This window comes from Pipistrellus kuhlii, unplaced genomic scaffold (genome assembly GCF_014108245.1).
Source record: "Pipistrellus kuhlii isolate mPipKuh1 unplaced genomic scaffold, mPipKuh1.p scaffold_m20_p_22, whole genome shotgun sequence".
NCBI lineage: Eukaryota > Metazoa > Chordata > Mammalia > Chiroptera > Vespertilionidae > Pipistrellus > Pipistrellus kuhlii.
This window is the reverse complement of record NW_023425521.1, coordinates 3,654,738-3,681,733: the sequence shown is the minus strand read 5'-3', so window position 1 is coordinate 3,681,733 and position 26,996 is coordinate 3,654,738. Positions and strand designations below refer to the sequence as shown.

At 60.0% G+C, this 26,996-nt stretch overlaps 2 protein-coding genes and 1 long non-coding RNA gene across 17 annotated transcripts; 2 read left to right on the top strand and 1 right to left on the bottom strand.

The window, feature by feature from the left end:
- Window positions 1-72: 72 nt before the first annotated feature.
- On the bottom strand, window positions 73-17,293 carry PLCD3 (phospholipase C delta 3). Of its 5 annotated transcripts, none has more exons than XM_036450631.2 (15): window positions 17,035-17,293; window positions 8,883-9,044; window positions 8,550-8,778; window positions 8,055-8,184; window positions 6,456-6,684; window positions 5,942-6,143; window positions 5,649-5,793; window positions 4,787-4,939; window positions 3,579-3,719; window positions 3,334-3,484; window positions 2,504-2,620; window positions 1,287-1,453; window positions 1,025-1,160; window positions 756-905; window positions 73-619 (listed from the first exon to the last, which is right to left on the bottom strand). In XM_036450631.2, exons 1-15 carry the CDS (start codon window positions 17,177-17,179, stop codon window positions 519-521), a joined length of 2,358 nt encoding a protein of 785 aa, XP_036306524.1. In that variant the 5' UTR covers window positions 17,180-17,293; the 3' UTR covers window positions 73-518. The 5 variants fall into 5 exon arrangements, with proteins under 5 accessions (XP_036306524.1, XP_045442142.1, XP_045442139.1 ...); XM_045586186.1 differs by lacking the exon at window positions 17,035-17,293 and adding an exon at window positions 13,597-13,833; XM_045586183.1 differs by lacking the exon at window positions 17,035-17,293 and adding an exon at window positions 11,531-11,630.
- A 2,322-nt stretch (window positions 17,294-19,615) lies between these two features.
- ACBD4 (acyl-CoA binding domain containing 4) lies at window positions 19,616-26,427 on the top strand. Of its 11 annotated transcripts, none has more exons than XM_036450807.2 (10): window positions 19,616-19,748; window positions 20,136-20,268; window positions 20,519-20,639; window positions 20,710-20,794; window positions 21,065-21,185; window positions 21,419-21,505; window positions 21,820-21,890; window positions 21,980-22,055; window positions 22,674-22,813; window positions 25,713-26,427. In XM_036450807.2, exons 2-10 carry the CDS (start codon window positions 20,178-20,180, stop codon window positions 25,833-25,835), a joined length of 915 nt encoding a protein of 304 aa, XP_036306700.1. In that variant the 5' UTR covers window positions 19,616-19,748; window positions 20,136-20,177; the 3' UTR covers window positions 25,836-26,427. The 11 variants fall into 11 exon arrangements, with proteins under 11 accessions (XP_036306700.1, XP_045442135.1, XP_045442136.1 ...); XM_045586179.1 differs by having other exon boundaries at window positions 21,742-21,890; window positions 25,710-26,427; XM_045586180.1 differs by having other exon boundaries at window positions 21,742-21,890; window positions 21,977-22,055.
- LOC123652912 lies at window positions 22,820-23,829 on the top strand. The gene is made up of 2 exons (XR_006742479.1): window positions 22,820-23,292; window positions 23,335-23,829. It is a non-coding gene; the product is annotated as an uncharacterized LOC123652912 (long non-coding RNA).
- Window positions 26,428-26,996: the final 569 nt, after the last annotated feature.

Here is a 26,996-nt window from a genome sequence, read left to right as displayed (position 1 = left end):
CCCACCGGACATGGGCCCCTCGGCCTCATGCTTGCGGTGGCGGTGATAAAGGCAGCTTGCTGCTTTATTCTGTAAAATAGTCTTGTTCTACTGCCCGCTCGGGGCTCTTCTATGAAACGAGCTAAAAACCTACTTCGCGGTCCCCAGGGCTCCAGCCTCGGCTCTCCCTGTTCAGCAAGGGAAGGAGCTCAGGCTCAAAAGCTGGAGAAGAGCCGGGAAACCCCGCGGAGGGAGTCGGGGCGGCCAGTGCCTGGTGGGGTGCGGCTGTGGCTGGACTCCTTTCGGGAGAGGCTGAGGGCCCATGTCCTGCTCCCCAGGCCTCCTGGCAGCAGCAGGCCCGCTCTTGATAAACACAATGGAAGGTGGCCCGGCCACAGTCCTCGGCCAGCTCAGGCGCCGGGAAAAGATGACCCCCTGTTCTCCAGGAGGCACTGAGGCGGCCTCCGCGCCAGGCTGGATGGCACACACTGCCCTCCGCTCCAGAGGTCTCACCACCGCGCGCAGTGTGTCCGCAGGGCTCAGTCGGGCCCTCGGGAGTGCTGGACTCGGATGTGGACGAAGATGGTGGCTGGTGACAGCGAGGCCCCGTCCTTGGAAAGCAGGTGGATGTGGCGGTACCCTGCGGGGAGGGCAGCCAGGCGTCAGATTGGCTGCCCATCACCCTGCCCACATCCCGTCTCGGGGGGCTGGGCCCCGCGCGGGCCTCCCTCAGGAAGGCGCCGAGGGACCCTCTCTCCCGTCCCATCCCCACCCACCTTGCTTCAGGCTGCTGAGAGGCAGTGTAAACTGGCCCACAAAGTCATTGGGGGACGTGGTGTCATAATCTTCTACCACAAACCGGACCAGCACCAGCTCTGGAGCCCGCAACTGGAACTGCAGGGTCTGCCCCCAGTGGGGGTTGAAGCCTAGGGCACAAACAGGCATGGTGGTCGGAGCCAGCTGGCCTCTGCCCTGCACCTCCCTGCACTCTGCCTCCCCCACCCCACCCCTCCACACACACACCCGCACCAGCAGGCCCACCCACCGTTGTTCAGCACGTAGTTGGTCTCCTTTCGAGCACAGTCCATGGGCACCCCGTGGATCTCAACACGCACCAGGGGGTCCACGATGGAGCTGGGCTTCTCAGCATTCAGCTTGGGCAGCTGCTGTGCTGTCAGCACCTGTGGGGGGTGAAGAGCTTCAGCCCGGCCCGCCCCGCAGTCCCCAGGCCTCGGCTCTCCCTCCGCTTCAGGCGGAGCCCTCGGACCAGCCGGCTCTGAGCCCAGGACGTGGCCCAGGCTGCTGACCTGGATGGTGAGAGTAGTTCTGGGGGGCCCAGGGCTCTCGGGGTCGAAGTCTGTGTGAGGCTGCCGCAGGCAGGCCGGCTTCAGGATGTAGCCGCACTGCCCGTTGATGAGGAAGCGCCCAGCATTGAGGTCCATCTCGTAGCCCGGCGTCTGGAAGTTCAGGGCCACTGCGGACACAGCGGGGTCAGCAGGGCTCTTAGTGGCCCTCTCTCCACCCTCGGTGTCAGGGGCCTCACTGCCTCCCGCCCCCCCTCCCAGCCCTGTAGGCACAGGACTAGCTCCTCACTAAGGGTCCAGATGTGGGTAGTGCTGCTCTGTACCCACCGTGACTTGGTGGGAAGGAATGTGATCTAGACTCTGTTGTCACCTTGCATCTTTTTTTTTTCTTTTTTAATTGATTTCAGAGAGGAAGGGAGAGGGTAAGAGAGAGGGAAACATCAATGATGAGAGAGAATCATTGATCGGCTGCCTCCTGCACGCCCCACACTGGGGATCGGGCCTGAAATCCAGCATGTGCTGACTGGGAGTCAATCCGTGAGTGACCTCTTGGTTCATAGGTCGACGCTCAACCACTGATATCTCTTGAGGCTGGAAGGTGGGGCTGTGGGGGCGTGCAGGAGGCAGCCGAATTAAGAGAGGCCTCCACCTGCAGGGCCAGGCCTGGGCCAGAGCAGAGCCCTGAGGTTTCTACACCTACACCCCTCCCCCCCCCCCCCCAAACCGCACTCCCCTCGGCGGGCTCAGCATGGAATTGCCAGGGGTGTGTGTCAAGGGGGCCCGTGGGGGTGGAGATTTCTAACTTCTACCGTCATAAAAAATGTGAGACTTTTACACTGTCAGAACAAATGAGCCGGCCAGTGTGGCTCAGCGGCTGAGTGTTGACCTAGGAGCCGGGAGGTCCCTGGTTTGGTTCCCTGTCAGGGCTCATGCCTGGATTGCTGGCTCCATCCCCAGGGTGGGGTGTGCAGGAGGCAGCTGATCAGATTCTCTCTCATCATTGATGTTTCTGTCTCTCTTTCCCTTCCTCTCTGAAACCAATAAAATACATTTTAAAAAAAGAATAAACAAGCCTGATTTGTTTTTCCTCACTCTGCTCAGATGTTTCTAATAAATATTATCACAAAACACAGTTTTCCACCCGGTCAGCTGTGTGGGCCCATCACTGCTGGGGCCTATGACGCCCAGAGGCCACCTCACCAAGCCCCCGGCCCACTCACCCAGCTGGCAGCCCGCGTTCCACATCTCCTGCGGGCTGTAGTTGGCCGAGTTCATCCGCAGCCCCAGGGGGTAGACCCGGGTCAGCTGCCGGGTGTTGTGGCTGACAAAGCTGTTCCCTGTGGGGAGGTGGGTGGTATGTGACAAGCGTCTGGTGGCAGGAGCTGTAACCCCAACTCCAGGGACAGGCTGGGAACAGAGGCTGGATGTCCATTCCCACTGCCCCTGCCCGGCGGCTCCTCTCTGACACAGTGGCTGTGGGAGCCTCAGGAGGAGGTGGCTGAAGTGCAGGGAGGGCAGGGACCGCTCCCACAGCCCGCACTGCATCCCAGCCCCAAACCCCACATTCCTGGCCCAGCACCTGGAACACCTGGCCCCAGGCTGACATCCTGTTTGTCATCCCTCCAGCCACACCTGCTTCCTGGAACCCTTCCTAGAGGTCATGCCTCCAGGCCTCGGTGCAACCTGCTCCTCCTGTCCGGACACCCGCCCTTGTGCCTGGCTGCCGCCTCCTCACCCGGCCCCCACGTGTCTTCTCCGGCCTCACCTGTCCAGCAATCTCCCTGACCTCACCGCCTTGTGCTGGGCTCCTCCAGCCTCAATCACGGCCCAGCTGATCACCTGCATCATAATTACCCGGCTCCGTCCGGCCCATCTCGAGGCTGTGCGCCCAGTGAGGGCGACCACAGCCCCTTCCTCCCTGGGCCCTCTCCCTGCATGCCGGGCCTGGATCCCTCAATCTCCTTTCCAGACCAACTTCAGGATGCTCCCCCGGGATCCTGCAGGCCCCCACTGGCCTTCTGCCCCAGGTGCCAGCTATCCTGGCTCCTACCTGCCTCTCGAATGAGCTTCTTGGCCTTGCGCTCGCTGAGGGAGCTGACCTGGAAGGGCTGGGGTGGGGCGGGGGCGGGGCGCAGGGTCTGCAGGCGCGTGGCACAGCAGTACACGGCCAGGGCCGACAGTTCCGGGGCGATCTGCTTGGCCTGGGTGGGAGATGAGCCTCAGAGGGTTCCTCTAGCCACAGCCACAGCTCCTCCCTTCCCTCCCTTCGCCCCCTGCCCAGGCCGCCCCACTCACCTGCCGCTTCTGCTCCGCCTCCACCCTCTCTTCTTCCTCCTCCTCGTCCTCATCCTCCTCCCGGTCTGACAAGATTCGACCATCCTCATTCCGAGCAGCTGGCAGCTTCTTCCCCTTCACCAGGACCCGGCCCTTCAGCTGCTGCAGAGACCAGGACAGGAGGGTTAAGTCCCTCACTCCTGTGTCAGCGGTTAGTCATCCAACCACCACAGGGTGAGGGTCTGGCCGGGGTGATGAGAAGGAAAAGACACACAAAGATGAGTGGATTCTAATAGAAAAACAAACAGAGGAAGCAAGCCAAGAGGTTATCAACAGGGGATTGGCCAACGAGGTCCCTCCAAACATCAGAATCCTACAGGCAGCCGTTAAAATGAGGGAGGTAGCTCGGGATTGAGAGAAGCTGCTCTCCAAAAAAGATCTCCCCTGGAAGCAGTGCAGACCAGGAATCAGGACCCTGTGGGGTAACATCTGAGAGAAGATAGCTATGGGGAGGGTATATATGGACGGGGAAACTGCTGAAGGTGGTTCCTTTGTGTGACATAGGACACGGGTGAGCCCCAGTAGGAAAAACATTTTCAATTGAATACACTTGTGTACAGTTCAGTTTTTGTTTACGATATGTATGTTATTTTCAAATGCTAATAAAAGATCAAATTACACACACCCCAGGGTGAGTCAACATTTTTCGCATATTTGGGATGGGGAGGAGGAGAGTTCTCTCCAGGAGCCAGGAGAGAGTCGTGTCCTGCGGGGGCAGATAGCGTGCTCTGGGGTTTGGAATGAAAGGAGACGGGCCTCTCCGGCCGGAATGCTGGGCGGTTTCTAAGGCCCAGGAAGAGGCAGGGGAAGCTGCACCGGAACTGTAAGCAGGTGGCACTGGGCTCGCAGACGGCTGGGAAGGGAGCTCCAGGTGGAGGCAATGTCAACCAAGACCTTCAAGGTCAAGGTGGGAACGGCTGGGCTCACAGGGACTGTGGGCAGGGAGAGCAGGGCCAGGTCCGCAGGGCTAGCAATGCCAGGAGGGAGGGTGGGGTGGGTCTGGTCAGACACGGACAGCAGGAGGCTGGTAAGACCGCCGGGTGGCAGGTGGCAGCAGGCAGGAGCAGGGGAAGGTTAAGGCAGAGAGAGGCGAGGGGTCCTGAACAGGGAAGTGGCGTGAGCAGGGGTGGACCCTTCCCCCACGGACGCTGACGCTCTGGGCGCCTCACCTCGGGGGAGGGCAGCTCTTCCGGGTTCTGGGAGTCCAGGGGCTGTGTCACCAGCATGTCCCCCAGGATGGTGCGGAGGTGGCAGGCCATGACAGCCTGCTGTTCCAGCCCACAGTGGTTCTCGAGGGACAGGATGACAGGGTATGGGGACAGCTGTAGAGGGAGAGGCAACAGCTCAGTCACTCACCCCTTCCTCCCTCCTCCCATCCCAACCAGAACCCCCACCACGTGCAGCCCCAGCTCCTGCGGGACAGGCAGGCCGAACCGGGGGCAGGGGAGACCAGCCCACCGGGGTGGGGGAGACCGAGGCGGTGGGATGTGGGACGCACGCTGGGCGGGGCCAGCCTGTCCATGGAGGGACAGAGGTCAGGCCTGGGGCCTCGGGAAGGGATGGACTGTCTGGGAGGCTGAGGGCAGCTGCAGGATCGGTTTTCTTTCATAAAAGCTCTTTAGATGTTAGTGACGTTGACCATGTCATTAGTGTGCAAGCTCCCCCTCGCCCTTCTTCATGTGTAGGTGGTAAGATTTGTGTAGCTTGACTGAAATGGCAGTTTTACGGAGACACCATAGTATGCCTAGCTTCTCTCGCCCTCTTTATGGCTTACTCTTTGGCAACAGTAATTAAAACGTCCTTCCCTCCCGCAAAGTTTTCTTCTGGAAATTCTGAGCTTGTAATACGTAAGGTGACCAGACGTCCCGCTTTTAACAATTTGTCCCGCGCTAAAAAGCGGGACGTCTGGTCACCTTGTTAATACGTTTACCAAATAGGAGGGCGGGAGAAGGTAGCCCCTCCTCAGCTTTATCCCACCCCCAGCCAGCTGTGCTGGGTGGGGTTCTTCCGGGAGGAGGGGGGCAGGCTCACCGTGAAGGCGTGGTCCCGCACCGCCTGGACCACGTCTCGGAAGAGGATCTTGGAGGTGAGCGTGTGGCCGTGGTAGATGACGGGCTCGCCGCCGGGCCCCTCCCAGCAGTCCAGCTCCACACAGCGGCACCCCTGGGCGAAGGCTCTGTCCACAGACAGGCGGGTGTCACGGGGGTGGCACAGATCAGAGGAACAGACGGGGGGCCCGGGAAGCCCCCGTGGGAGCTGAGCCCCATTTCCCCACCACACGGGGCTCCCAGAGTGTTCCCCGCCACCCGCCCTCCACCAGGTACCTGACGTAGGCCTCGGTGCTGCTGAGCCCCCCGATCTGGGAGTCGGTGAGATAGGTGTTGTGGGAGGAGGAGATAAAATAGTGGGCGAGGGGCTGGTCCATGTCCTGGAACGTGCACGTGTGGGCCGGGTTCAGGGCATCCCCCTCTGGTGACAACAGGTACATCATGAAGCCGTCCAGGGTCATCAGCTCGTGCTGCTTGGCTGCAGGGAGGGGCAGAAGACGCATCAGGCCACATAGGGGACCCCCCGAGCAGCCCCAAATGCTCCCAAAGCTCACGCCACTCAGTACTGATGAGCTACTGACTGGGCTCTACAAAGTCAAGCCATTTGCCATTTCATCTTCGGCCAAACCCTGTGAGGAAGGTGCATTACTCTGTCACTTTACCGGTGTGGCAGCTGAGCCTGGAAGTGGCGAGATAACCCACTCAGGATGGCCCCCACAGCCAGTGACGGCAGAGCCCGCGTATCTGGGGACCCAGATCTATCCGACACCACGGCCCCTCTCAGACCCACCTGTCTCGTTGAGCTCATAGGTCTGGATGAGCTGCTGGGCGTGGGCCAGCGTGGCGCTGGCCTCGCCCTGGTCCTCCAGGAACTCCAGCAGCTCAGGGGCGCTCAGCACGCGGTCCTCGCCCGAGTACCGATGGAAGATCTCCTCCAGCTCCGGGCGCTTCAGCAGCCGCCGCAGAAACTCCTCGATCTCCGTCCCCTCCAGCCGCTCGTTGTTGGAGTGGTCACACTCCTGGAAGGCGGAGGGAGGAACTCAGAGGAGGGGACGCCTGGGAAGCTGGCCCACAATAGCACCCCACCATCCACCAAAGCAAACGTCCCCGTTCACAGGCAGAGGAGCAGAGCCAGGGAGGCTCCAGCCGCGCTCAAGGGCACCCAGCTGGCGGCCTAGGGCGGGTGCTCAGGGAGATCTCTCCGTTCAGGGCCTGTCACTCTGGGCCATGCCCCGCCCTAAGAATCAGGATGTGGGAGGGGCCTGTTGGGTGGCTCAGAGGTGGAGGTTCGACCTATGAGCCAGGAGGTCTAAGTTCAGGGCACATGCCCCCGTTGCAGACTCAATCTGCAAAGTTGAGGGCTCAATCCCCACTAGGGGGCGTGCAGGAGGCAGGCGATCAATGAGTCTCATCATTGATGTTTCTATTTCTCTCCCTTCCTCTTTGAAATCAATAAAAATATATATTTAAAAAAAAAAAAAAAAAGGTAAAAGAGCCGAAACCGGTTTGGCTCTGTGGATAGAGCGTTGGCCTGCAGACTGAAGGGTCGCAGGTTCGATTCCGGTCAAGGGCATGTACCTTGGTTGCGGGCACATCCCCAGTACGGGGTGTGCAGGAGGCAGCTGGTCGATGTTTCTCTCTCATCGAGGTTTCTGAGTCTCTCTCCCTCTCTCTTCCTCTCTGTGAAAAATCAATAAAATATATTTCTTTAAATAAAAATAAGGTAAGTAAGTAAAAGATGTGGGAGGAAACCAGTGTCCCCGGGGCAGGAATGGGCTCCGGTGCTACCATCCCCCGCATTCGTTACCGTCCTCAGATTCCCACGTTCACACCCGTGGCCGGTGAGCAGCAAAGAGCTGGGGATCCACAGGGAGCTGTCGGCCGGGGCACAGGTGCCGTGGTGGCTGGACACTTGGCCGGCATCCACACAGGGCCTGCCGCGGGCTCTGACGGGCCATGGATGCAGAGCCGGACCCTGAGCGCCTGTCTGCTCCCCCAGGTGTGGCGGTGCCGCACGGGCCTCAGTGGAGGAGGGCGTGCCCGTGTGCCCGAGCGCCGACGCCTCCCTTGGCTCCTGTGTGCACACCACCCAGCTCACCTGGGCCAAGGGCTCCAATTTTAAAGAAATGAAATCCACGGCTCGGCCGCTCCCTTGGGATGGTGGGAAGGCCCAGTCCTCCCTACCCTGGGGTGGGCCTGAGGGGGAGGAGGGAAGCCCGAGGCCAGCACTCCCATCCGGGCCCACAGCCTCGGGGTAGGAAGGTGAGGAGACCCAGGTGTGGCCTTTCTGCAGCCAGAGGCCCGATGGCCCCAGAGTGGGGTGGGAAGAGAACGGACGGCTGTACTGGCCGGGGGTCAGGGAGCTGAGGCCCGAGGTGGAGGGGCCCACCTTGAAGAGGCGGTAGGCGTACATGTCGTTCATGTCCACGTTGACCATTCTGAGCAGGCTCTTGATCTCCTTGAAGCTCATCTTGCTGTCCTGGTTGGAGTCCGCCCGGTGCAGGTAGGAGTGGATCCAGGTGTGGGCGCTCAGGAAATACAGCAACAGGCTGGGCACCACCCCCCGCGGGCAGGTCTGTCACCATCACCTGGCCTGGGGGCTCCCCAGGGTCCCCCAGTGGCCAGTGGGCTCCCTGAGCATAGCAGCGAGCTGTCCTCCCTGGGACTGAGCTCCCCAGAGCCAAGAGGCCATGTCCCACCCTCAGTTTTTAAGACAAGGCGCTAGGGTAAGGTGACCAGACTTCCCGATTTTTAACAATTTGTCCCCTGTTAAAAATAGGGAAGTCTGGTCACCTTAGGCTAGGGGTTCAGGTTCAGACTGTGGACCCCGGAAGGACAGGGCCACCTCCCTCCACCCCCACCCCCCCAGCCCCGGGCAGGATATTGGTCCAGGCGCTCGCGCTGGCTCATGGCCTCCAGGCGCGCGCGCAGCTTGGCCAGGCCGCGCACCCAGCGCTGCGCCTCCTCGGCCGTGGGCGCCGCCAGGTCCAGGTTCTTCCTGCGGCCCTTGAAGGCGATGGTGAGGCAGCGCGCCGGCGCGAAGGCGCCCCCGAAGCGGCGCAGGCCCTCCGACTGGTGGCCCTCGCGCACCGCCTCGATGTGCTGCACGAAGACTGCGGGGGGCACGGCGGTCAGGGCGCGGGACTGCCCGGCCCCGGTCTGCCCCGTCCGTCTGTCCGCCCGTCCATCCGCCCGTTCGTCCGTCCGCCCAACTCACAGATGTGCTGCGACGGCGCGTGCGGGAAGCGCCGCTGGAACCACACGGTCAGGCCGTCCTCCTGCAGCCGGTACAGCCGCTCCTTCTGCCACGTGCGCGAGCGGATCTTGCAGAGCCGGGAGCCTCGCAGCATGGCGCGCACGTCCTCATCCTCCGTCAGGCCTGCAGCGGGGAGGGAGGCCGGGTGCTCAGAGCCTGTCCTACCAGGACCCCCTTCCTCCCTCTCCCAGCCGGAGCCGGGGCCTCCTTCCTCCCTCTCCCGGCCGGAGCCCGGGCCGCCCCTCTGAGCCCCTGCAAGCCCACACAGCCTCTCTGCGCGGCAGGAGGCCTGGGCTGGGCCTGAGGCTCGGGTGCCCCACCCGGGCCCCCTGCGAGCTGTGCCAGGAGCAGGCCCTTCCTCCCCGCCAAGCAGTAGTCTCAGGAGCAGAACAGCCCTTCGGGCGGGAGAGGGACTCAGGCCGCACTGTCCCTTTCCGGCCCCTCCCCTCCAACAGCCCCTCCAGCCTCCGAGTCCAGAACCTGCCACCTACAGCCTTTTCCCGAACTTGAAACCCTGGCCATCCAGAAAGTCGTCTCTCTATCTAACCTAAATCTCTCTGGCTGCAGCCCAAGCTCCTCACCTCTGCTTTCAAAGACAAGCGAGGCCCGCAGAGGCCACCCTGGCTTCAGGGTCACTGACCCGCCCTGGCTAACCAGAGGCTGATCCCCAGGCATCTCATGTGAGCTCTGGGGGCCCAGCTGGAAACACGTCTCCTGGGATATTCGGCATTTGCCCAGCCACTGTGACACCCCCGTGTCACCCCTCAGCCCCAGGTCCTCTCCTGTTAGTGTCCACCTTCCCTATAGGTATTAGGGGCAGAAACAGAATCCTGGGTACCAGCTATGGTGGTGGGAAATGGTAATCACGCCCTGTTCACCGAGATTGCCCTGTTCTGGTTAAAGGACATTGTAACCAGGCTGGGAGTTGTACCATGGCCGCATGCCCTCCCCCTAACCCCCACCCCACCCAGAACTTGGGAGTCAACCTTGGAATGGAGTCTGCCTGTTATCATTACTGCCTGTTATCAGGCCCAGGTTAACAACCTTGTTACCCAAACAATGGAGTCCCACCCCAGGTTGTAGCTGACTTCCCCGTGCCTGTAATCCCTGCTTCCCCTTGTAATCTTTGTCCTCCCACCCAACAGAAACTTCTGGCGTACGGGAGGAGCTGCAGAGCCATGTTTGTGGATGACCTGCTGCTCTCCCATACTGCCGCAGTATAGTAATAAACGCTCCTACGTGATTGAACCCTGTCCCTGCTGAACTGGCTCAAGGAGTGACAGGCAGCCCTTGGCTGTCCGTTTCATTAAAACAACATGCGTCAAAGCACCTCCTGCACACTCCCCCGACCCTGCTCTCACTTTAGCACACGAGGAAACAACCTTCAGCCACCGGCCAGAATTCTTCCTTTCCTTTTTGTTTTCCACTGGCCGGAGTTCCGAGGAAGTGGTGGAAATATTTGCCCTTGGCTAGGAACTGAACCTCTCGGCTCCCATTCTCCTCCTCCTTCCTCAGCCCCCACCAATACCTGGCTGGGCACAGGAAGTGGGTGAGAGCAGAATTCACTTGTTTATTCTATATTCAATCTGTTTTAACTAAAGGAAACTTCACACATTTCTTCTACCCCAGCTCTAAGCCTCATGGTCTCCATGCATAAAACGGAAGTCTCAGAAGTACCTGCTAACAAGAACGGGGTGTGTGTGTGTGTGAGTGTGTGTGTGTGGAGCCACACCCTGCTTGGCTTTGCCTCCACGGGGGTCAGAACCAGAGGTGTGTGAGCGGGACAATAGCAGGGCTGCGAGCTGGACAGGCCGCAGGGCCCGCCCTGTGGGAAGGAGGACGGCCCGCGGTGGACGGGAGCCCAGTTTCCAGAGCCCGAATCCGGATTTGGATGTGAATCCTCCAGATTTTTCAATGTTGGCAACGAAATCAAACAAACAAAACCCCCAAAACACTACGTTGTGGGCCAAAGGAAGCAGGACTGTGGGCTTCTCTCCCCCTTTTTTATTTAACAAGCCCCCACGCCGGGTCTGGCTGTGGGCGTTGTGGCCCCGAGGCCCCTGCCTGCCCACCAGCAAACGCTGACCTCAGGAATCGAGTCTAAATCTCTGGGCTCTCCTCTCTCTCTCTCTTGGAGCCTCTGTGCGATCCTCCTCCTTCCTCTTCCTCCTTCCCGAACCCTGCAAGGTCCTACTGACCTCCTCTGGAAAGTCTTCCAGAACCTGCCCTCCAATGGGAGTTCTCCCGCCCTGACCACCCCCAGCACTTTTCACTTTAGTTAAAGCAAACAAACATCCCACCTATGTTGTCATTCCGGTGGACTTTAATAAACCCAGGGGCAGGGAGGAGACCAGCCTCCTAACCTCGGTGCTTGTCCCAGAGCCAGATCTGCAGGCAGTTTCTGAAAGGGGCGGCAGATGGACAGACAGCTCTGCCTCCAGCCCTGCCTCTTCCATCCCGAGTTCAGAGCGGAGGCCTGTGGGGCTGGGTTTCCCAGTCCTGGCTGAGCATCGGTACCACCTGCGGGAGGCTGCAAAACCCACGGCCCAGAGATTCTCAACGAGCAGGTGTAGGCTGGAGCCCAGGCATCTGTGCATTTAAAAACCCACCCTGTGACTCTGAGGGCACCTGTGACTGAGAATCAGGGGCTGCGTCAGGGGCAGGAGGAGAAGTCTGCCATCCCTTGGCCCTCATGGCTCCACGGTGTTTCTCAGGGTTTAGACAGTGCCCCTCGCCTGGAGGAGAGGTGGAAGGTAGCATGTGCCAGGCCAAGAGACTCACCAGACCCTCAGACACCCTATCCCCACATCTGGGCAACCTGTGAATTCTCTCATCCTGAGAAGCAACGGGATAGGACAGGACAGTCAGGGAACCTGCAGGGCCCCACAACTGAGTCTGCCCCTCCTCCCCCTGCTCCGCTGGGGGCAAAAGGCCCTGCATTGCCACCACTCCCAGACTCCGCAGCTGCGGCCACCCCCTGATCCGGCCGGCCCTCTGATGCCCAGTCCACAGCTAGGGGTGGGGGTGCGGGGAGGAGGGGACAGCAAATGACTAAGTAATGCCGGAAATGGAGGTGAGTCACGCAGGGCCTGCTTTGTTCAGCCTTCTGCCAACAGGACATGGGGACAGCCAGCCTGGACTCTTGACCAGCCTCCCAGTGGGACAGATCCCCATGCTGAGGGGGCCCCTGTTCCTGGCTCTCATCCCCAGCTCCCCACGAACCAGTTCCAGCCTGTCCACCCAACTGGTACTAGTCCCTGGGTCACACTACCCCCCAACCACACACCCAGTGGAAAAGCCAAAAAGAATGAGGGGTCAGAGCCAGGCTGGGCCGGGGCTGAGTCCTTGGGTGGGTGCCTCTGTTTCCCCTTTGCTGACCTGCGGGATAGTGAGGGTTCTGGGGTGTCAGGCAGGAGAGGCAGGACCAACAGAAGGAAAGGGGTGAGATCAGGAGGAGTCCCCAGGCCCCGGGCAGAGATGCTGGGAGGAGCCTGGCTCTCTGTCCGGTCCCAGTAAGCACTTACAGGTGCGGCTAAGCCTCAACCTACAGATGTTACACCACCACATTCCTACCTGCTCGGAGCAGGTGCACAGGCTGCCTGCCTTCTGCAGTTTGGGTGGTTCTCTCTCTATCCTCTCTGCCTGCACGCTGGGCTGGGCAGCACCGTGGCTCCCTCGACTGAGCAGGTAGGGGACTAATCATGAACCGATAGCAGTGAAAACGAGGACAGACAGCAGCCAAAAGGCGGGAAGGACCCAGGTGGCCGTTGACAGAGTCACAGATAAGCGAGTGGTCACGGGTGTGCAGACAGAAGGGTAAGACGCAGAGACAGGGTGTGTGACAGGAGTGCTAGGTCTCCAGTGAGGGTGTGTGTAGGTGTGTAGATGGTGTGTACACACAGGGTGTATGCACTGGTGTGTGTGGGGGAAGGGGTTGATTGGGGTTTGGGGGAGGGTGGAAGGTGAATCAGCTTGGGAAGGAAAATAGACAACGTGTGTGTGTGTGTGTGCGTGTATGTGCGTGTGTGTGTTTATGTGTGTGTGTGTGTACGCCAGGGCACTCAGGAGGGGCACATGGGGCTCCAGAGGAATGTGAGACATGCAGGAACAGTGACAGCAGCAGCGCCATGCCAATGGGGGAGGGGCGGAGGGCAGCTGGTCCTGGTGGCTGGCTCAGGAGGCTCTGGGAGGGGACGCACAGCTGGCCAGGTTCCCAAACACCTTCCCACCTGGATCCTCCAGCCAGCAGGCAGCCCCCCAGCACCCCAACGTCCAAACATGTGCCCCTTGTCCCCACCGGCTGCCACCCAGGGCTAGAGCCAGCAGAGCCCAGAGCAGAGTCCAGAACATTCCCTGGAGAATCCACAAAGCCAGGAAAGGCAGGGGTGCTTCCCGGGCCCGGGGCGGGACCCGGTGAGTGAGGGTGGTGGCACCCTTCCTGGCAGGGCCCGAGCAGCCATGAAGCCTGTGCAAGGGCAGAGGTTGTGGGACGCCACTCCCCCGAGCTGAAGAAGGGGAAGAGGGGGGCACAAGGCATAGCAGCCAGCTCACCCGGCCTGCCTGGCATGCTCCTGCTTAGCCAGGAGGGCTGCCCTCCCCTCCCCACCACCAGGCCAGGCACCTGCCCGCACTGGGGGCCGCGCTGAAGACCCTCACCCAGGGCAGCCCCACTCACCATGCAGGGGACATCCCGGGCAGGCCATCCGCGGAGCCCTCTCGCCCTGTGGCACCTGGTGGTGTGTGCAGGCTGAGGAGGGCAGGGAGCAGGCTTCTGCCCACTCAGTGCCCTGCTCACTGGGCGGATTGGGGACAGGGTGGAGCGTTAAAGGCACAGAGTCAGACAGGGGCTCCGGGGAGACAGGGCTGTCCGGTAAAATTCAGGATGCCCAGTTAAACTTGAAATTCAAATATACAATTAATTCGGGCCAACTGATACTGAAATACCTCTTGTTGTTTCCATGGAATTCACATTTCACCGGCATCCAGTATGCTATTTGGCGAGCTTGTGAGGGCACCCTTGGAAACTGGCAGGACCCCTGGGAGGGAAAGGCCCTCCCGAGCGAAAGTCACTCCTTCGCTGTGCTCTGCGCTCGGGCTCTGAGCCAGGTTGCCTGTCCTCACTCAGCTCCTTCCCGGCTGTGAAACTCCTGAACCTCAGTTTCTTCATGTACACGCTGAGGCTCATAGTATCGTCAGCCTCATATGATTGTGAGCATTCAGCGAGCTATGCGAAATAGTGTCATCAAGGTGTTCATTAGCATTCATTCATTCTGGCAATCAAGATCCATCATTAGAAACCAGCCTTTGGCAGCCGTCAGGGTGGCCCTGGGCCGGTGACTTCACCCCCTTCCGCCAGAGCTTCTGTCTGGAATGAGGACAGCAGGACAGCGCACCTCGCTCTCAGCAGCTCCGGGGATTAAGGAGGATCTGGGCTGATGCAGGCTCAGCCCATCAGGTGCTCACTGGGCTCCCCCCTCACTCCTCACCTATTCCCTGGCTTCCTGGGGGCAGGCCAAGCCAGCAGCCTCCTGGGGCAGGGACAGGAGAGACCCCGGGCTTCACAAATGGCTCCCATTCAGCGTGGGCAGCTGCTCCTCTCTCCTCTCTCCGCTCCCTCGCCCGGTCCCCCTCCCCGGCCTGGGTCCTAAAGGCCCTTTCTTTTCCTTGGGCCCCTCTGAGCCTGTGACTTCTGAGCCACTCCCAGCTCTAGTCTCTCTCTCTCTCTCTCTCTCTTGACCTGATCTAAAATAAACCTGTTCTGTGTTAACATAAGGGGTGTGGCCAAGGCCTAGAAGGCCGTCTCAGGACGACCCTGCGGGTGCTGACAGCCTGAGGGGCTAGACCCCGTGACCTGGGTTTCTCTCCAGCCTGTCCCTGGACTCTGAGGCCTGGGCAGGGGGCAGTCCCCACACACTGGACATTCCCCTCGCGGTGGCTCAGCAGGACAGGCAGTGGGCAGAGGAAGGGCAGCCAGATGACATTCTGACACCCACAGGCTCCTGACTGTGTCACTGTGACAGGGTGCCGGGCAGCCTTACTCAGCCCGGGCTCAGCCGCAATTATCTGTCCACAGTGCCTGCCCCCGACCTGTGCGCCCCCTGAGGGTAAGACTCGGGGTGATTCGTCTCCAGAGCCCTCGCCCGCACACAGACCGGGCTGAGCAAACGTGTGCGGAATGCAGAGGCAGACAGGAGTGCGGGCACCGCCTCTGCTCCCCACCGCAGCCAGACCCCTGAGGGTGGCTGGCTCCTCTGCTGTCTCAGGGCCACCTCAACTCCCACAGCGCCCCCCCTCCCCAAACCATCACAGCGCCTTAGCCCAGAGAATGACACTGTCACCCACCAGGGACCACTTTCCAATCTCACCGACTGCGGAGTCCAGCCCCGTCTACACCCCAGGACAGTGGTCGGCAAACTCATCCGTCCACAGAGCCAAAAATCAACAGGACAACGATTGACATTTCTTTTGAGAGACACATTTTTTAAACTTAAACTTCTTCTAACGCCTCTTCTTCAAAATAGACTCGCCCAGGCCGTGGTATTTTGTGGAAGAGCCACACTCGAGGGGCCAAAGAGCCGCATGTGGCTCGCGAGCCGCAGTTTGCCCATCACGGCCCTTAGGAGGTTCTGGAATCCATCTCTACTACCCCAGCCCAAGTCTGTCTGCCCAAGCGACCCCTCAGCTCCCTCCTATGAGTCTCCCTGTTTCACCCCCGCCCTCATCCAACCCACCCTCCCGAGAAAGTTCCTAACTCTGTCCGGAGGGGCCTAAACCTGGCCTGCCTCCCTCTCCCCTTGGGCCTCACTGAGTCCCTGGCCCTCCCTGGCTGCCCAGCATCTCATCTGTCCCCTCCCCTTCTATTCCTGCTTCTGTGCTTCACGTCTGACCTCCCTCCCCATGCTCCACTCTCTGAGGGCCCGGACGGTGCCTGTCCTGTGCGCTGCCGGATTCCCAGGACACAGCACAGGGCAGGCCCTCGGTGAATGTTGGCTGACTGCATGCATGATTGATGGAGTGAGGCAGAGATCATGTTTTGTGTCTGCCTGAGGAGGATCCAGGCATGTTACTCAGAACATAGTCCCCAGAAAATCCAGGTCAACGAGCAGAGGTAGAGGTGAGAACAAGGGGGGCAGAGAACAGCGGCAAAGAGAAAGCAAGGCTGGCCACTGGCACCCGGAATTCTGCTCCAAGATGCACCCAGGTCTCCTGGGCAGCCCTGGCCTTCTGTTCCCTCAGCCCCACAGCCGACGGCTCCGTCACTAACCGTCCTACTAACAGCGGTTCCGAAGATGCACCAGTTCCGCGTACTTCCCATTTTACAAGGTTCTTCCATACATATGGCCCCTCCTACTTTGCCTGAGGGTCCGGGTGGCAGTGTGGTGAAGCACAGCATGCATGCCGACCTTTGCCCTGTTACCACCTGTGTGGTCACAGAAAATGCCTGGACTTCCCCAACCTGTGAAATGGGGGGTGCACCATCTGCCTGTCAGCAGGTGAAGACTGAGTGACACCACACACGTCACTACCCGGCTGCCTGTCTCTCAGATGTTTAGAAGTCACAGTGACATCCCTTCCCCCAGGGATGTCCCCAAATCCGAGGCGGGAATCTGGCTTTCTGACACTGAACACCAGTAGACAGTCCCACCGGAGTCCTATTGCTGCTGCACCCGGGGAGAGGGGCTGCTGGCGGGGGGGCTCGCCGGAGGCCGGCGTCTCCACAGCTCTCACACCTGCCAAGGGCTGCCAAGAGCCGGGTGCCCTAAAGGCACGGGTGTTGGAAAGGTGGGTGAAGGACGCCCCAAGTTTGTCTCCCACTCCACTCTCCGGATCGTAGGGACCCCCTCCATCCACACCCCTCCCCAAACTCCCCGGCAGCGCGCCCCGCGGGCGCCTCCTGGTGGGAAACAGACCGTCCTGGGCGCCCAGCGCGGCCGGGACCTCGGTGACCGCAGGTGCGACCCCAGGCCGGGCCGGTGCTGGCACCCACACCTCCCCACGCTCTCCCGCGGCCGGGAAGCCCACCCAGCACCCCCGGTCCCCAGAGGCCCCGCACACAGAACACAGCCCGGCCCCCTCCCGGCCCCGCCGCGCCCCCGCCCGGCCCCGCACTGACCCATCTTCTTCAGCGCCCGCAGCCCGGGCCTCCGGGCGCCGCCGTCCTGGGGAGCGGCCGGGGGCGCCGACCCGACCGACGCGGAGCTCTGGGCGGGCAGCGGGGGCGCCCGGCGCCGGCGGCTCCTCCAGCGGCCGCACAGCATGGCTCCGGGGGCCGGGGGCCGGGCCGCGCTGCGGGGACAGGGCAGGGGCGCCGCTCTGGCCCGGCCCCGGCGCGGCGCGATCGCCGGCGAAGAAACTTAGCGGCGCCGGAGTGAGCCGGAGGAGGGAGTGTCGGAGGAGGAGAGAGGAAGGGGAGAGGTTCGGGAAGGAGGGATCCGGGAGGAGGGACCCGGGAAGGAGGGACTGCGGAGGGAGGGGAGGAGGGAGGGGGAGGAGGGACCCGTGGAGGAGGGACTCCGGAGGGAGAAGAGGAGGGAGGGGGAGGAGGGACCCGTGGAGAAGGGGGGGAGGGATCGGGAAGGAGGGACCCGGGGAGGAGGGAGGGGGAGGAGGGACCCGTGGAGGAGGGACTCCGGAGGGAGGAGGGAGGGGAGGAGGGACCCGTGGAGGAGGGGAGGGATCGGGAAGGAGGGGAGGGGGGGAGGAGGGAGGGGGCGGGGCCGAGGACCGCGCGGGGCGGCGCGGCGCGGGGAGGGGGGGTGGCGATGCCCGGCGGGGCGCTGGCCCTCCCCCTAAGCGTGGGGAGGGGGCGGATCCGAGCCCCTCCCTTTCGCCCCCGTTCGTTAGTCCCTGTTCGCCCGACGATCCCGGATCCCCGCCTCGTCAGTAACCTGAGCCTCCGGGAGGCCCTGGAGCGGCGAGGGGAGGGCCGCCCCCGCACCGACACCGCTCCCGGTCCCTCCAGACCCCTCTCCCCCCCGCTCCTCCCCAGTCCCACCGGGAGGCTCCAGAGAGCCAGGCCGGGGACGGTCTGCAGGGGCCCCTCCCGGGCCGATAGGGCCCTGGGAGCTGAGCTGGGGGGGGCAGCCCGAACCCGCGGAGTGGGGAGCGGGAAGCGGGGTGGAGGGAAGCTCTGGCTGTGACCCCATAGGGCGGACCCCCCCGCCCCCGGCGGCGGAGACCCCGCAGCTGTAGAGTCTCCACGCTGACCGGGCTGGAGGGGAGCGGGTGGCTCCGAGACGGCGGTGGCCGGCACAACTAGGTTCTGGGTTCGAGGCTTGGACGGGCTGGCACCCTCGCCTGCCTGGATTGTCCCGGACAGCCCGGCACGCTGTGCGGATGGCGGTGACATCGCCCGGGGCGAGCGGGGAGCGCGGCTCTGGTGTCGTGTGTTACACTCGCTGTACATGCACCCCCTGCGTGTGTCCGTGCGGAGCGGAGGGACCGGCGGCCGCAGCGCGGTGTTTGCTCCCTGCGCCCCGGGATGTATACATACAACCACCGGGAGTCCCGCCCCTGGCAGCGCCCCAGGCTCTCCCCGTTCTCAGATTTACTCCACTCAGAGGTTCCTCATTCGGGTTGGGTTCTCACTCCTTTCTGGATATTCCACCCGTTTATGGATATTTTTCTGAACCTCACGTCTTCACTTCTGCACTTTTTGTTGTTGTTGTTGTTCACTTATACGCTTGGATCCTGGAATTTCTTCCTCCAAAATGACCTTCCTCATTCTCTGGTTTACCATCCTTTTTAAAATTTGATTTGAGGAAGAGAGAGAGAAATTATTTACACAATCACTGGTTGTTTGTTTTTTAATCCTCACCAGAGAGTGTTTTTTCCATTGACTTTTTGAGCGAGTGGAAGGGAGAGAAAGAGAGAAGAGAAATATCGACCTGAGAAAGACACATTGACTGATTGCCTCCCCAACGTGCCCAACTGGGCTGGGGACCAAACCTGCAACCGATGCGCCTGCCCTTTACTGAAAATTGAACCTGCGACCCTTCTGTCCGCGGGCCAACGCTCTAACCACTGAGCCAATCCAGCCAGGTCCATTGGTTAATTCTTTTTTTTGTTTGTTTGTTAATTCTTATATGTGCCCTGTCGGAATTGTATGGGGAGGTCGCTCTAACCAACTGAGCAACCCGGCCAGGGCTCCTGAGTTAGTCCTAAACCTTCCACAGCTCAGTTCCGATGGCCCTCCTCCAGAACACACTACCCCAGGTTTTTTGTTTTGTTTTTTTTAATGTTTGTATTGATTTTAGAAAGAGTGGAATAGAGAGGGAGAGAAATATCAACATGGATCAGTTACCTCGCCCATGCACCCTGACTGGAACTGAACCCACAACCTGAGGCTGTGCCCTAACCAGGAATCCAATCGGCAACCTTTCGGTGCGCGGGAGGCCGCTCAACCAACTGGGCCACATGGGCCAGGGCTTAACTCCCTGCTTTATCGACAGTGGCCGTCAGGAGTCTGGAGAGACTGGGGTTGAGTTGACAGCCGCGCGTTTCCACCAGGGGGCGAGAGTACTCCGTGCTGTTTCACTCTGTCCACCAGGAGGCGCTTCCGCCCGTCCCCGCAGTCCAGATCGGGAAGCCGACCCCCGGAATCACTCCTCCTGATTGGGAGAGGCACAGAGATTTGCATACTCTTGAAAGGGATGCGCTGAGTGGCTGGAGTATAGCAGCCAATTTTGAAAGAGGCTCTCTCATTGGCTCTCTCATCGCTCAGCGTCTCCTTACGGGCCGGGCCGGCCGGCGGGGCCGGGAGGTCAGTAGGAAGCCTGCGGCTAGTGGCGAGAGAGGACCCCGGTGTCCGGGCCGGGTCTCCGCCGGGTGAGTGTCAGGCTGCCGGGCCGGGGTGCGGGGGCCCGGAGGGGAGGACTGTTCGCCCGCCTGCCTCCTCTTGGCTCGCCCATTCGCCTGTCTAGGAGTTGTAGATGCGCACCTAGAGGGGCACTGCGACCCTAGCCACCTGCCTCTGCACCCACCTGCCTCTGCACCCACCCACCGCGGTCCTCTGCACCCACCGCCGCCGCACCCACACTGCTCGGAGTAGGAAAAGGACTGGCTTCAGCCGCAGCTTCTGGCCTCCTCGGGTATCTCACTCGGTTCTCTACAGAGCTTAGTTTGCCCCTCTGGAAAGTGGATCAGAGTGGTTTGTCTACGTCTGTGCTGGGGTGGACCCTGGAGGCCTGCTCACACGGAGGCTTGTTTTTGCAGAGTTGCGCAAAAGTAGGGACCCAGGGCTCAGAGCAGCTGGACATGGGCACTGAGAAAGAAATCCCGGAGCCGGACTGCCAGAAACAGTTCCAGGCCGCAGTCAGAGTCATTCAGAACCTGCCCAAGAACAACAGTGAGTGAGGGCGGGGGACCTGCTTTTGGGGGTCAGAACGGCTGGGGCCTGCCTCCCGGGAGACTCTCTGATCCCTTTAGTTTTTGCAGACAAGTCTCTGCCTGGGCCACCCGATGGGTCCCCTCTGCCTCCTGCCCCGGGCAGACTCCTCACCACCTCTGCCTTCTCCTAGGGTAGCCCCTCCCCCCACCTCCATCCTCTTGGAGCTGGGGGGTGATGCTCTGCTCTCCAATCCCCAATTCCCGCCCAGGTTATTACCGGCCCTCCTATGAAGAGATGCTTCGGTTCTACAGCTACTACAAGCAGGCGACCATGGGGCCCTGCCGGGCTCCCCGGCCTGGGTTCTGGGACCCCATTGGACGATATAAGTGGTGAGCTCCCCACCGGCTGGGCAAACAAGCCTCCCTGGTCAACTGGCCTCTCACACCTCTCTGCCCCCAGGGATGCCTGGAACAGCCTGGGCAAGATGAGTAGGGAGGAGGCCATGTTTGCCTACATCACCGAGATGAAGGTGGTGGCAAAGAAGGTAGGGATAGGCTGTGGGCTCCTCTCTGTCCCCAAGCTCTCAGCCAGGTGGCCTGCCCCCCCCTTCCATTGTTGCCCCCATTATATTTCCTGCACGTTGACACCCTATGGGAATTACCACCTTCATGCCGTTCCCCCAACCTTGTCTTGGTCTGACCAGGCCCAGCTGGAGGGCATGACAGCAGAGCAGTGGGGAGGGCCCAGCTCACAGGGGGAGGAGGGCAGAGATGGAAGGGGCCAGCTATTCCCCAAAAAACCTTATCCCCTACAGGTGATCGACACCGTGCCCCTGGGCGAGGTGGCGGACGACATGTTTGGTTACTTTGAGCCTCTGTACCAGGTGATCCCTGACATGCCGAGACCCCCGGCAACCTTCCTGCAAAAGGTCACAGGTCAGGCCCCCAGGATGGGCACTCTGCGGGTGCTGAGTCAGCTGTCAGGTTCAGGCTGAGGGAGCTGCTGGTTGGAGGGGGCTCAGGGGTAGAGGGCTCCAGGTGACATCCCTGTAAGGACCCCAACTACTGCCCGATGGGGTGGGTCTCGAGCAGAGTCTGTGGCTAATGGGGAACAGGTCTGATCTCACTGGGAGGCGCCAGCCCCACCCCTGGGTGCTATGTCTCTGCAGGTCTTGAAGAGCAGGTACTGAATGGAGATACTGGGGCTGCCCCCGAGTCTCCCTGCCTTCCCAAGGAGCCAGCAGCCCCAAGCCCAGGTAGTGGTTGGGCAGGAGGGGCAGAGGCCAAATACAGGCCAGGGTTGGGAGAGACACCCTGGGGGCAAAGGGGGGAAGGCCGGGTGCCCTGCTGTGCCGGTCAGACCTCACGCTCACAGGCAGACACCTCCTGTGCTCCGGGGGAAGCCAGGAGCTTTCTGAGACTTTTGTTCTGGGCCTCCCTCCTGGGACCCATCGTGCCTCTTGTGGCAGAATCTCCATTGTCCCCTGAACAGGTGCCTCCGCCCAGCTCTGCACTCCTCCCTCCCTCCATAGCCTTCCTCTGGTCACTAACCTACCTACACCCTCCCCAGAGTCTCAGCCACCCAGGGACCCGGACCCTGAGATTTTCTGTGATTCCCTGGAGCAGCTGGAGCCCGAGCTGGTGAGACAGCCCCTGTGTCTTCCCTCTCGCACCCGCTGTGCCCGGCTGCTCCCGTGCTCCCTTTGGACCCGGTGACTTTACCCCGGCAGGTCTGGGCAGAGCAGAAGGGCGCACCTGGAGGAGAGCCTGACACCAGAATCAGCCCTGTGCCCCCAACGGGGAAAGGTGAATGAGTCACTGCTTGACCCTTAACCCCCTCTGCCCAGGCCTTTCCTTGGCTGACCTCTTGGGGCAGAGATGAAAGTCTAGTTCGGGCAACTGGAGCGAGCAGCCTCTGCCCAGGAAGGGTTGCCAAACAGCCAGGTACTGGATGGGCAAAGTTCTTGCCTGGCCTTGCCTCCCTGAAGGCCCTCAGGAGCCATCGGGCACTGAGTAGGGTAGCTGGGCAGGAAGTGTTGGCCCCCCACATAGCTGCAGCCATGTGGCTCTGGGAGTCAGACTCTCTCTCTGGGCCTCCCACTTGGGACCTTCCATAACGTTCAGTGAGCCATGTCCCATAAAGGGCACTTTCATCTCCTTTGTCCCTCTGAGCCAGCAGCCCCTGAGGGAGATGGTATCTCCTCCTAATTTTCAGATGATAAAATGAGGCTCAGAGAAGTTAGTGACTTGCTCAGAGTCACACAGCTACTCCGGGTAGCCTGTTTCTCAGCCATGTGGATGGGCTTTACAAGAGCCACACTTGGTACAAGGAATTGTGCCCTCCTCTTACTTCTTTCTGCCCACACCCTGCCCCTGGCTGAGCTGCCTCCTGAGTCCTCTTCCCTCTGGGTCCGCTTTCCACAGAGGGGCTCAGAGGCAGCCTGCCGGGGCCGCAGGAATTGGACTCGTGGCTGGTGGGGACAGTTCGAGCACTGCAGGAGAGCATGCGGGACGTCCAGGGGAGACTGCAAAGCCTGGAGAGCATGCCACCCCCCCGCAAGGAGGTGAGCCCCCCAGGCCTAGGGCAGGATCGGAGCAAAGCTCTGGAAGGCTCTGTCCTGGGCTCTTCATCTGGCCACTTCTTTGTCCCCACTTCTCTACCTGCCTGCCCCTGTACCTGCTCCAGAGACTGTGTGCTTCCCGTCCCAAGCAGGGAATCCGAAGCGCTTCCTCTTTTCCTGCCCTTACCTCCCTGTGCTTGAAGAGACACTGAGCGGGAGGACTAATTCCAACAGTTGCAAGGGCCAGGATGTGTCTGCTCTTTGCAGTGGGGCTGGGGGTCCCTGTGGTTCCTCAGTTAGACTTCTGTTCCAGATGTATGGCTTACTTCGAAGCAATTCAGCCCTTGTATTCCTCACTCCTCCCTGGACGACAAGATCTGCTTGCCCCTCACACCTCAGCTTCTGCCATTTCTGGAGCCCAACTATGTGCCAAATACCATTAGTTGCATTATCTCGATCCATAGAACAGCCCAATGAAATAGGTTTTCTTTTTCTTTCTTTTTTTTTTCTTTTTTTTTTAATAGGTTTTCATTTCCCTGTTACTGATGAGGAAACTAAGGCTCTGAGAGGTTGGGTAACACAGCCTGGAAGACTGTCCCAGAGCTGCTATGAGGATTAGATAATACTTGTAGTTACTTCCCCTGAGCTCAGCACACACAATGACCTCTTGGAATGGAGTTCACTGTTATTGGTATTATCATAAAGTGATGGAGCTGGGAGTGGCCCTCGCTCTGCCTGCCTCCAGAGCTGGCACCCACCACTGACTCGGAGTGGGTCTGTTCTTGAGAAGCCTGGGATGGGTGGGGGATGCAGGCGAGGGCCGAGTTGCTGGATGTGGGCAGTCATTTGGGTGACCCCTAATCCCCTTGGCACAGCGAGTATCAACCAGGGTGGCAGGCATTGCCTCACATTCACAGTGGCTAACATTTCAACACCATCCCCACTACCCTCCGAGGCTTTTTATATTTTGTTTACCTTTTACTAATTTTATATGCTAAAGAGTTTAAAGATTTCCACCCTGAAATACTTGGGTTTGCATCTCTAAAAACAAGAACATTCTATTACCTAATCTTATCACACTCAACAATTCCTTCATATCATCAGATGGCCAATACAAATTCAGATCTCTCCAGCTGTCCCAAAATTGCTTTTTCCAGCTGCTCTATTCGTCCAGCCCAGAAGTACATGTGGTATCTAGTTGCTCTGTCCTTTTAACCCAGACCAGTCTGGGTTAACCCCTTTCTTGCTACTAACTTGCTAATGAGATTCAGCCAGTAGCCCTGTAGAAATGTTCCACGTTTTGGGTCTATCTGCATCCTGGTAGGTGGTTTACATGACCAGGTTTCATCAGAGGGGATGTAATTCACACCAGGGAGCACATATCCATGTCCTGCCGTTAATGACCCTCACATGGACCGCTAGCAAAGGGGGGACAGTCTGGTCCCACCATTGTAGTCAGCTTCTCCTCTTGGAGCCAGCGAATGTCCAGTGCTCTGTCCACCCCATTTGTCACACAGGGTTTGACAACAATTGATAACCCTTGCCTGAATCAATAATTTTATTTAGTAGTTGCAAAAAGGTTTACTTTTAAATTATATTATCCCTTTAAAATTAGCTATTACTTTTTTGTAGTTTCCTTGATCATCTAGGATTTCCCTGAAATACAGTGCCTTATGAAAAGGCAGCATGAGCTTATTTTAAAAATATATATATTTTATTGATTTTTTACAGAGAGAAGGGAGAGAGATAGAGTTAGAAACATCCATGAGAAACATCGATCAGCTGCCTCCTGCACACCCCCTACTGGGGATGTGCTCGCAACCAAGTCACATGCCCCTGACCGGAATCGAACCTGGCACCTTTTAGTCTGCAGGCCAACGCTCTATCCACTGAGCCAAACCGGTTTCAGCTATTCTCTTTTTTTTAATCCTCATCCTAGGATATTGATTTTTAGAGAGTGGGAGATGGAAAAACAGAGAGAAATATCCATGTGAGAGAAACACATCAGTTGGTTGCCTCCTGCATGTGCCCTGACCATGGTCTGGGGAGGAGCTTGCAATCAAGGTCCGTACCCTTAACTGGAATCGAACCCAGGACCCTTTGATCCGCAGGCCGATGCTCTATTCACTGAGCAAACTGGGATAGAGCTAGGGCTAATAATATTTTTTAAGTAAGAAATTTATTTAAGAACTTCCTCAATGGTGACAAATTTCCAGCTTTCTCTTTTTGTGAGTATCAATGTGGACTCATGGGTTTTAAAGATTCAATATTTCAGTCAACTGCAATCATTCTTCTTAATGCTCAGATTGTCACAATTTGGTCAGTGGGGACCCTTTCAAGTTGGGTCCTATCATGACCTCATTAACCCTTAAAAGCTTCCTTGCTTTCATTCACCTCTACCTTTCCTGCTCCAGACCTGGAATCGGCCACTTCTCCAAGGAGTCCTGGCTCCTTTTAGCAAAAAAAATATTTAGAGATTAATATCTGAGCAGCCTGGGTCCTCATTTGAAACATGTGGCACATTCTTTACAATACGAGGAGCTTAAGGCCACACCAACAGGGCCATTGCTTTCTGGCCCAGAGGAAACAGCCTAGAAGCTGGCCCCTCTGCCTGGCAGCCCCTCCAGCCTTCAGCCCCTCCGCCTGGCTGCCCCTGCACCCCCTTGGCACCTGGGACTGCCTGGGAGGAGGATGTGGAAGTGAGTTGGAGCTCATCTGTCAGGGACACAGGAGGAACCCCAGGGTCCTTCCCTCCCATGGTGCAGATATGGGGGTAGGGCTTCTCTGCTCCTCTTTCCATCTGAATGAGAAGCTCCTGCTGGTTCTGGAAGCAGCTCCTGAGGAGGGCTGGCTGTGCTGAGGCCGGGCTGGCCCTGACTCCCTCCCTCCTTCTTGGCAGCAGAGGCCCCCATCCCGCGATCGGCCCTGGCCTCTCAGGCTCTCAGGCCCTACGCTGCTCTTCTTCCTCCTGTGGCCCTTCATTGTCCAGTGGCTCGTCAGGCAGTTCCGGACCCTGAAGAGGTGATTCTCCATGGAGGAGTCTGCAGCCAACGGAGGAGGCCGTGTGCCCCCAGTCCTGCTGTGCCTGGAGCCTTCCTAGGGTTTGAGAGAAGAGCATTAACCCCACCCACCACCACTAACAACCAGTGTTTGCCTTGGCACCCCTCCCCTAAGGGGGAGCACGGCAAGTGGACCCCGGCTTTCCCAGCAGCTTCACGAGGATGCTCCCTCCACCTCCCACCCCTCCAGCCACCCCCGTTTCCTTGGGAGGTTGCGGTTGCAGTGCCCGTCCCGCGTTTTGGGTTGGCCGGTGGCTCGGGGGCGGGGCTGCTTCTGCCCTCCCCGGCCCCTGGGTCACCTGACTTCTCCCACCCAGCCGCTCCCCGCGGAGCTCAGCTGCCGGGCAGGTTGGGACTTGGGCCGGGCCGGGGATTGGCTGGCAGGAGGCTTCGGGAGGGAGGCCCCGCCGAGTTAGGGGCAGGCAGAGAGCAGCCCCCCGGGAGGGGCGAGAGCTCCGTTTGCGGGCCTTCCTCTCCCCACGCACACTCAGGACGTCTTCACCGAAGATCCACTTACAGATGAATGTCTCACTAAATAAAATAATCTTTTGCCATCTACGAAGTGAGGCGGAGATCGAGTCCCGAGCGCCCGGGGCACAGTCCCTCCCCTCCCCTCCTGCCCCACCTATGCCCCCTGGGCAACCCGGGAGGCCGCTGGGGCTGTTTCTGAGCACGGGGGTCCCTCCATGGACAGAAGGGAGCACAGAGCCGGGGTCCCGAAGAAAGACGGAGCGGGGTGGGGTGTCCTGGGAGGGGAGGGGCGGGCCCCACCGGCGGGCCCCACCCGCCGCAGGGAAGGGCCAGGGACTCAGCCCTCCCTTCGCCTCCCCGGTGGGGGCCCAGGAGATGGCGGAGCTCCGGCACCGTAAGACGAGTGGCTGCTCCCTGGTGCGCGCGGAGGCCTGGGGTCTAGGCTCCCGGAAGTGCCCACTGCCCGCTTACCCTCAGCCTGGGCCCCCTTCCCATGATCTCTTCCCCTGGGCTTTCCCGGGGAACTTTCTGGAAGGCCAAGACCAAGTGGGAGCCTTTGCCCCGCCCTTAGGCATGGGGGCGGGGACCTGGGCCAGGAGACCCTTTGGTGTGGGCGCAGACCTCCCGGTAACCTGCTGCTGGGCACTGCATTTCCT

What these genes read in the sequence shown, in the direction of transcription:
- ACBD4 (XM_045586178.1), top strand. Translation starts at nt 20,178, where the DNA reads ATGGGCACTGAGAAAGAAATCCCGGAGCCGGACTGCCAGAAACAGTTC. An exon ending in CCCATTGGACGATATAAGTG is followed by an intron (nt 20,640 to 20,709) that starts GTGAGCTCCCCA and finishes CTCTGCCCCCAG; the next exon opens with GGATGCCTGGAACAGCCTGG. An exon ending in TGAAGGTGGTGGCAAAGAAG is followed by an intron (nt 20,795 to 21,064) that starts GTAGGGATAGGC and finishes TATCCCCTACAG; the next exon opens with GTGATCGACACCGTGCCCCT.
- PLCD3 (XM_036450631.2), bottom strand. Translation starts at nt 17,179, where the DNA reads ATGCTGTGCGGCCGCTGGAGGAGCCGCCGGCGCCGGGCGCCCCCGCTG. An exon ending in ACGCCTACCGCCTCTTCAAG is followed by an intron (nt 6,685 to 8,054) that starts GTGGGCCCCTCC and finishes TCCGCCTTCCAG; the next exon opens with GAGTGTGACCACTCCAACAA. An exon ending in CAACTACGTGCTGAACAACG is followed by an intron (nt 906 to 1,024) that starts GTGGGTGGGCCT and finishes TTTGTGCCCTAG; the next exon opens with GCTTCAACCCCCACTGGGGG.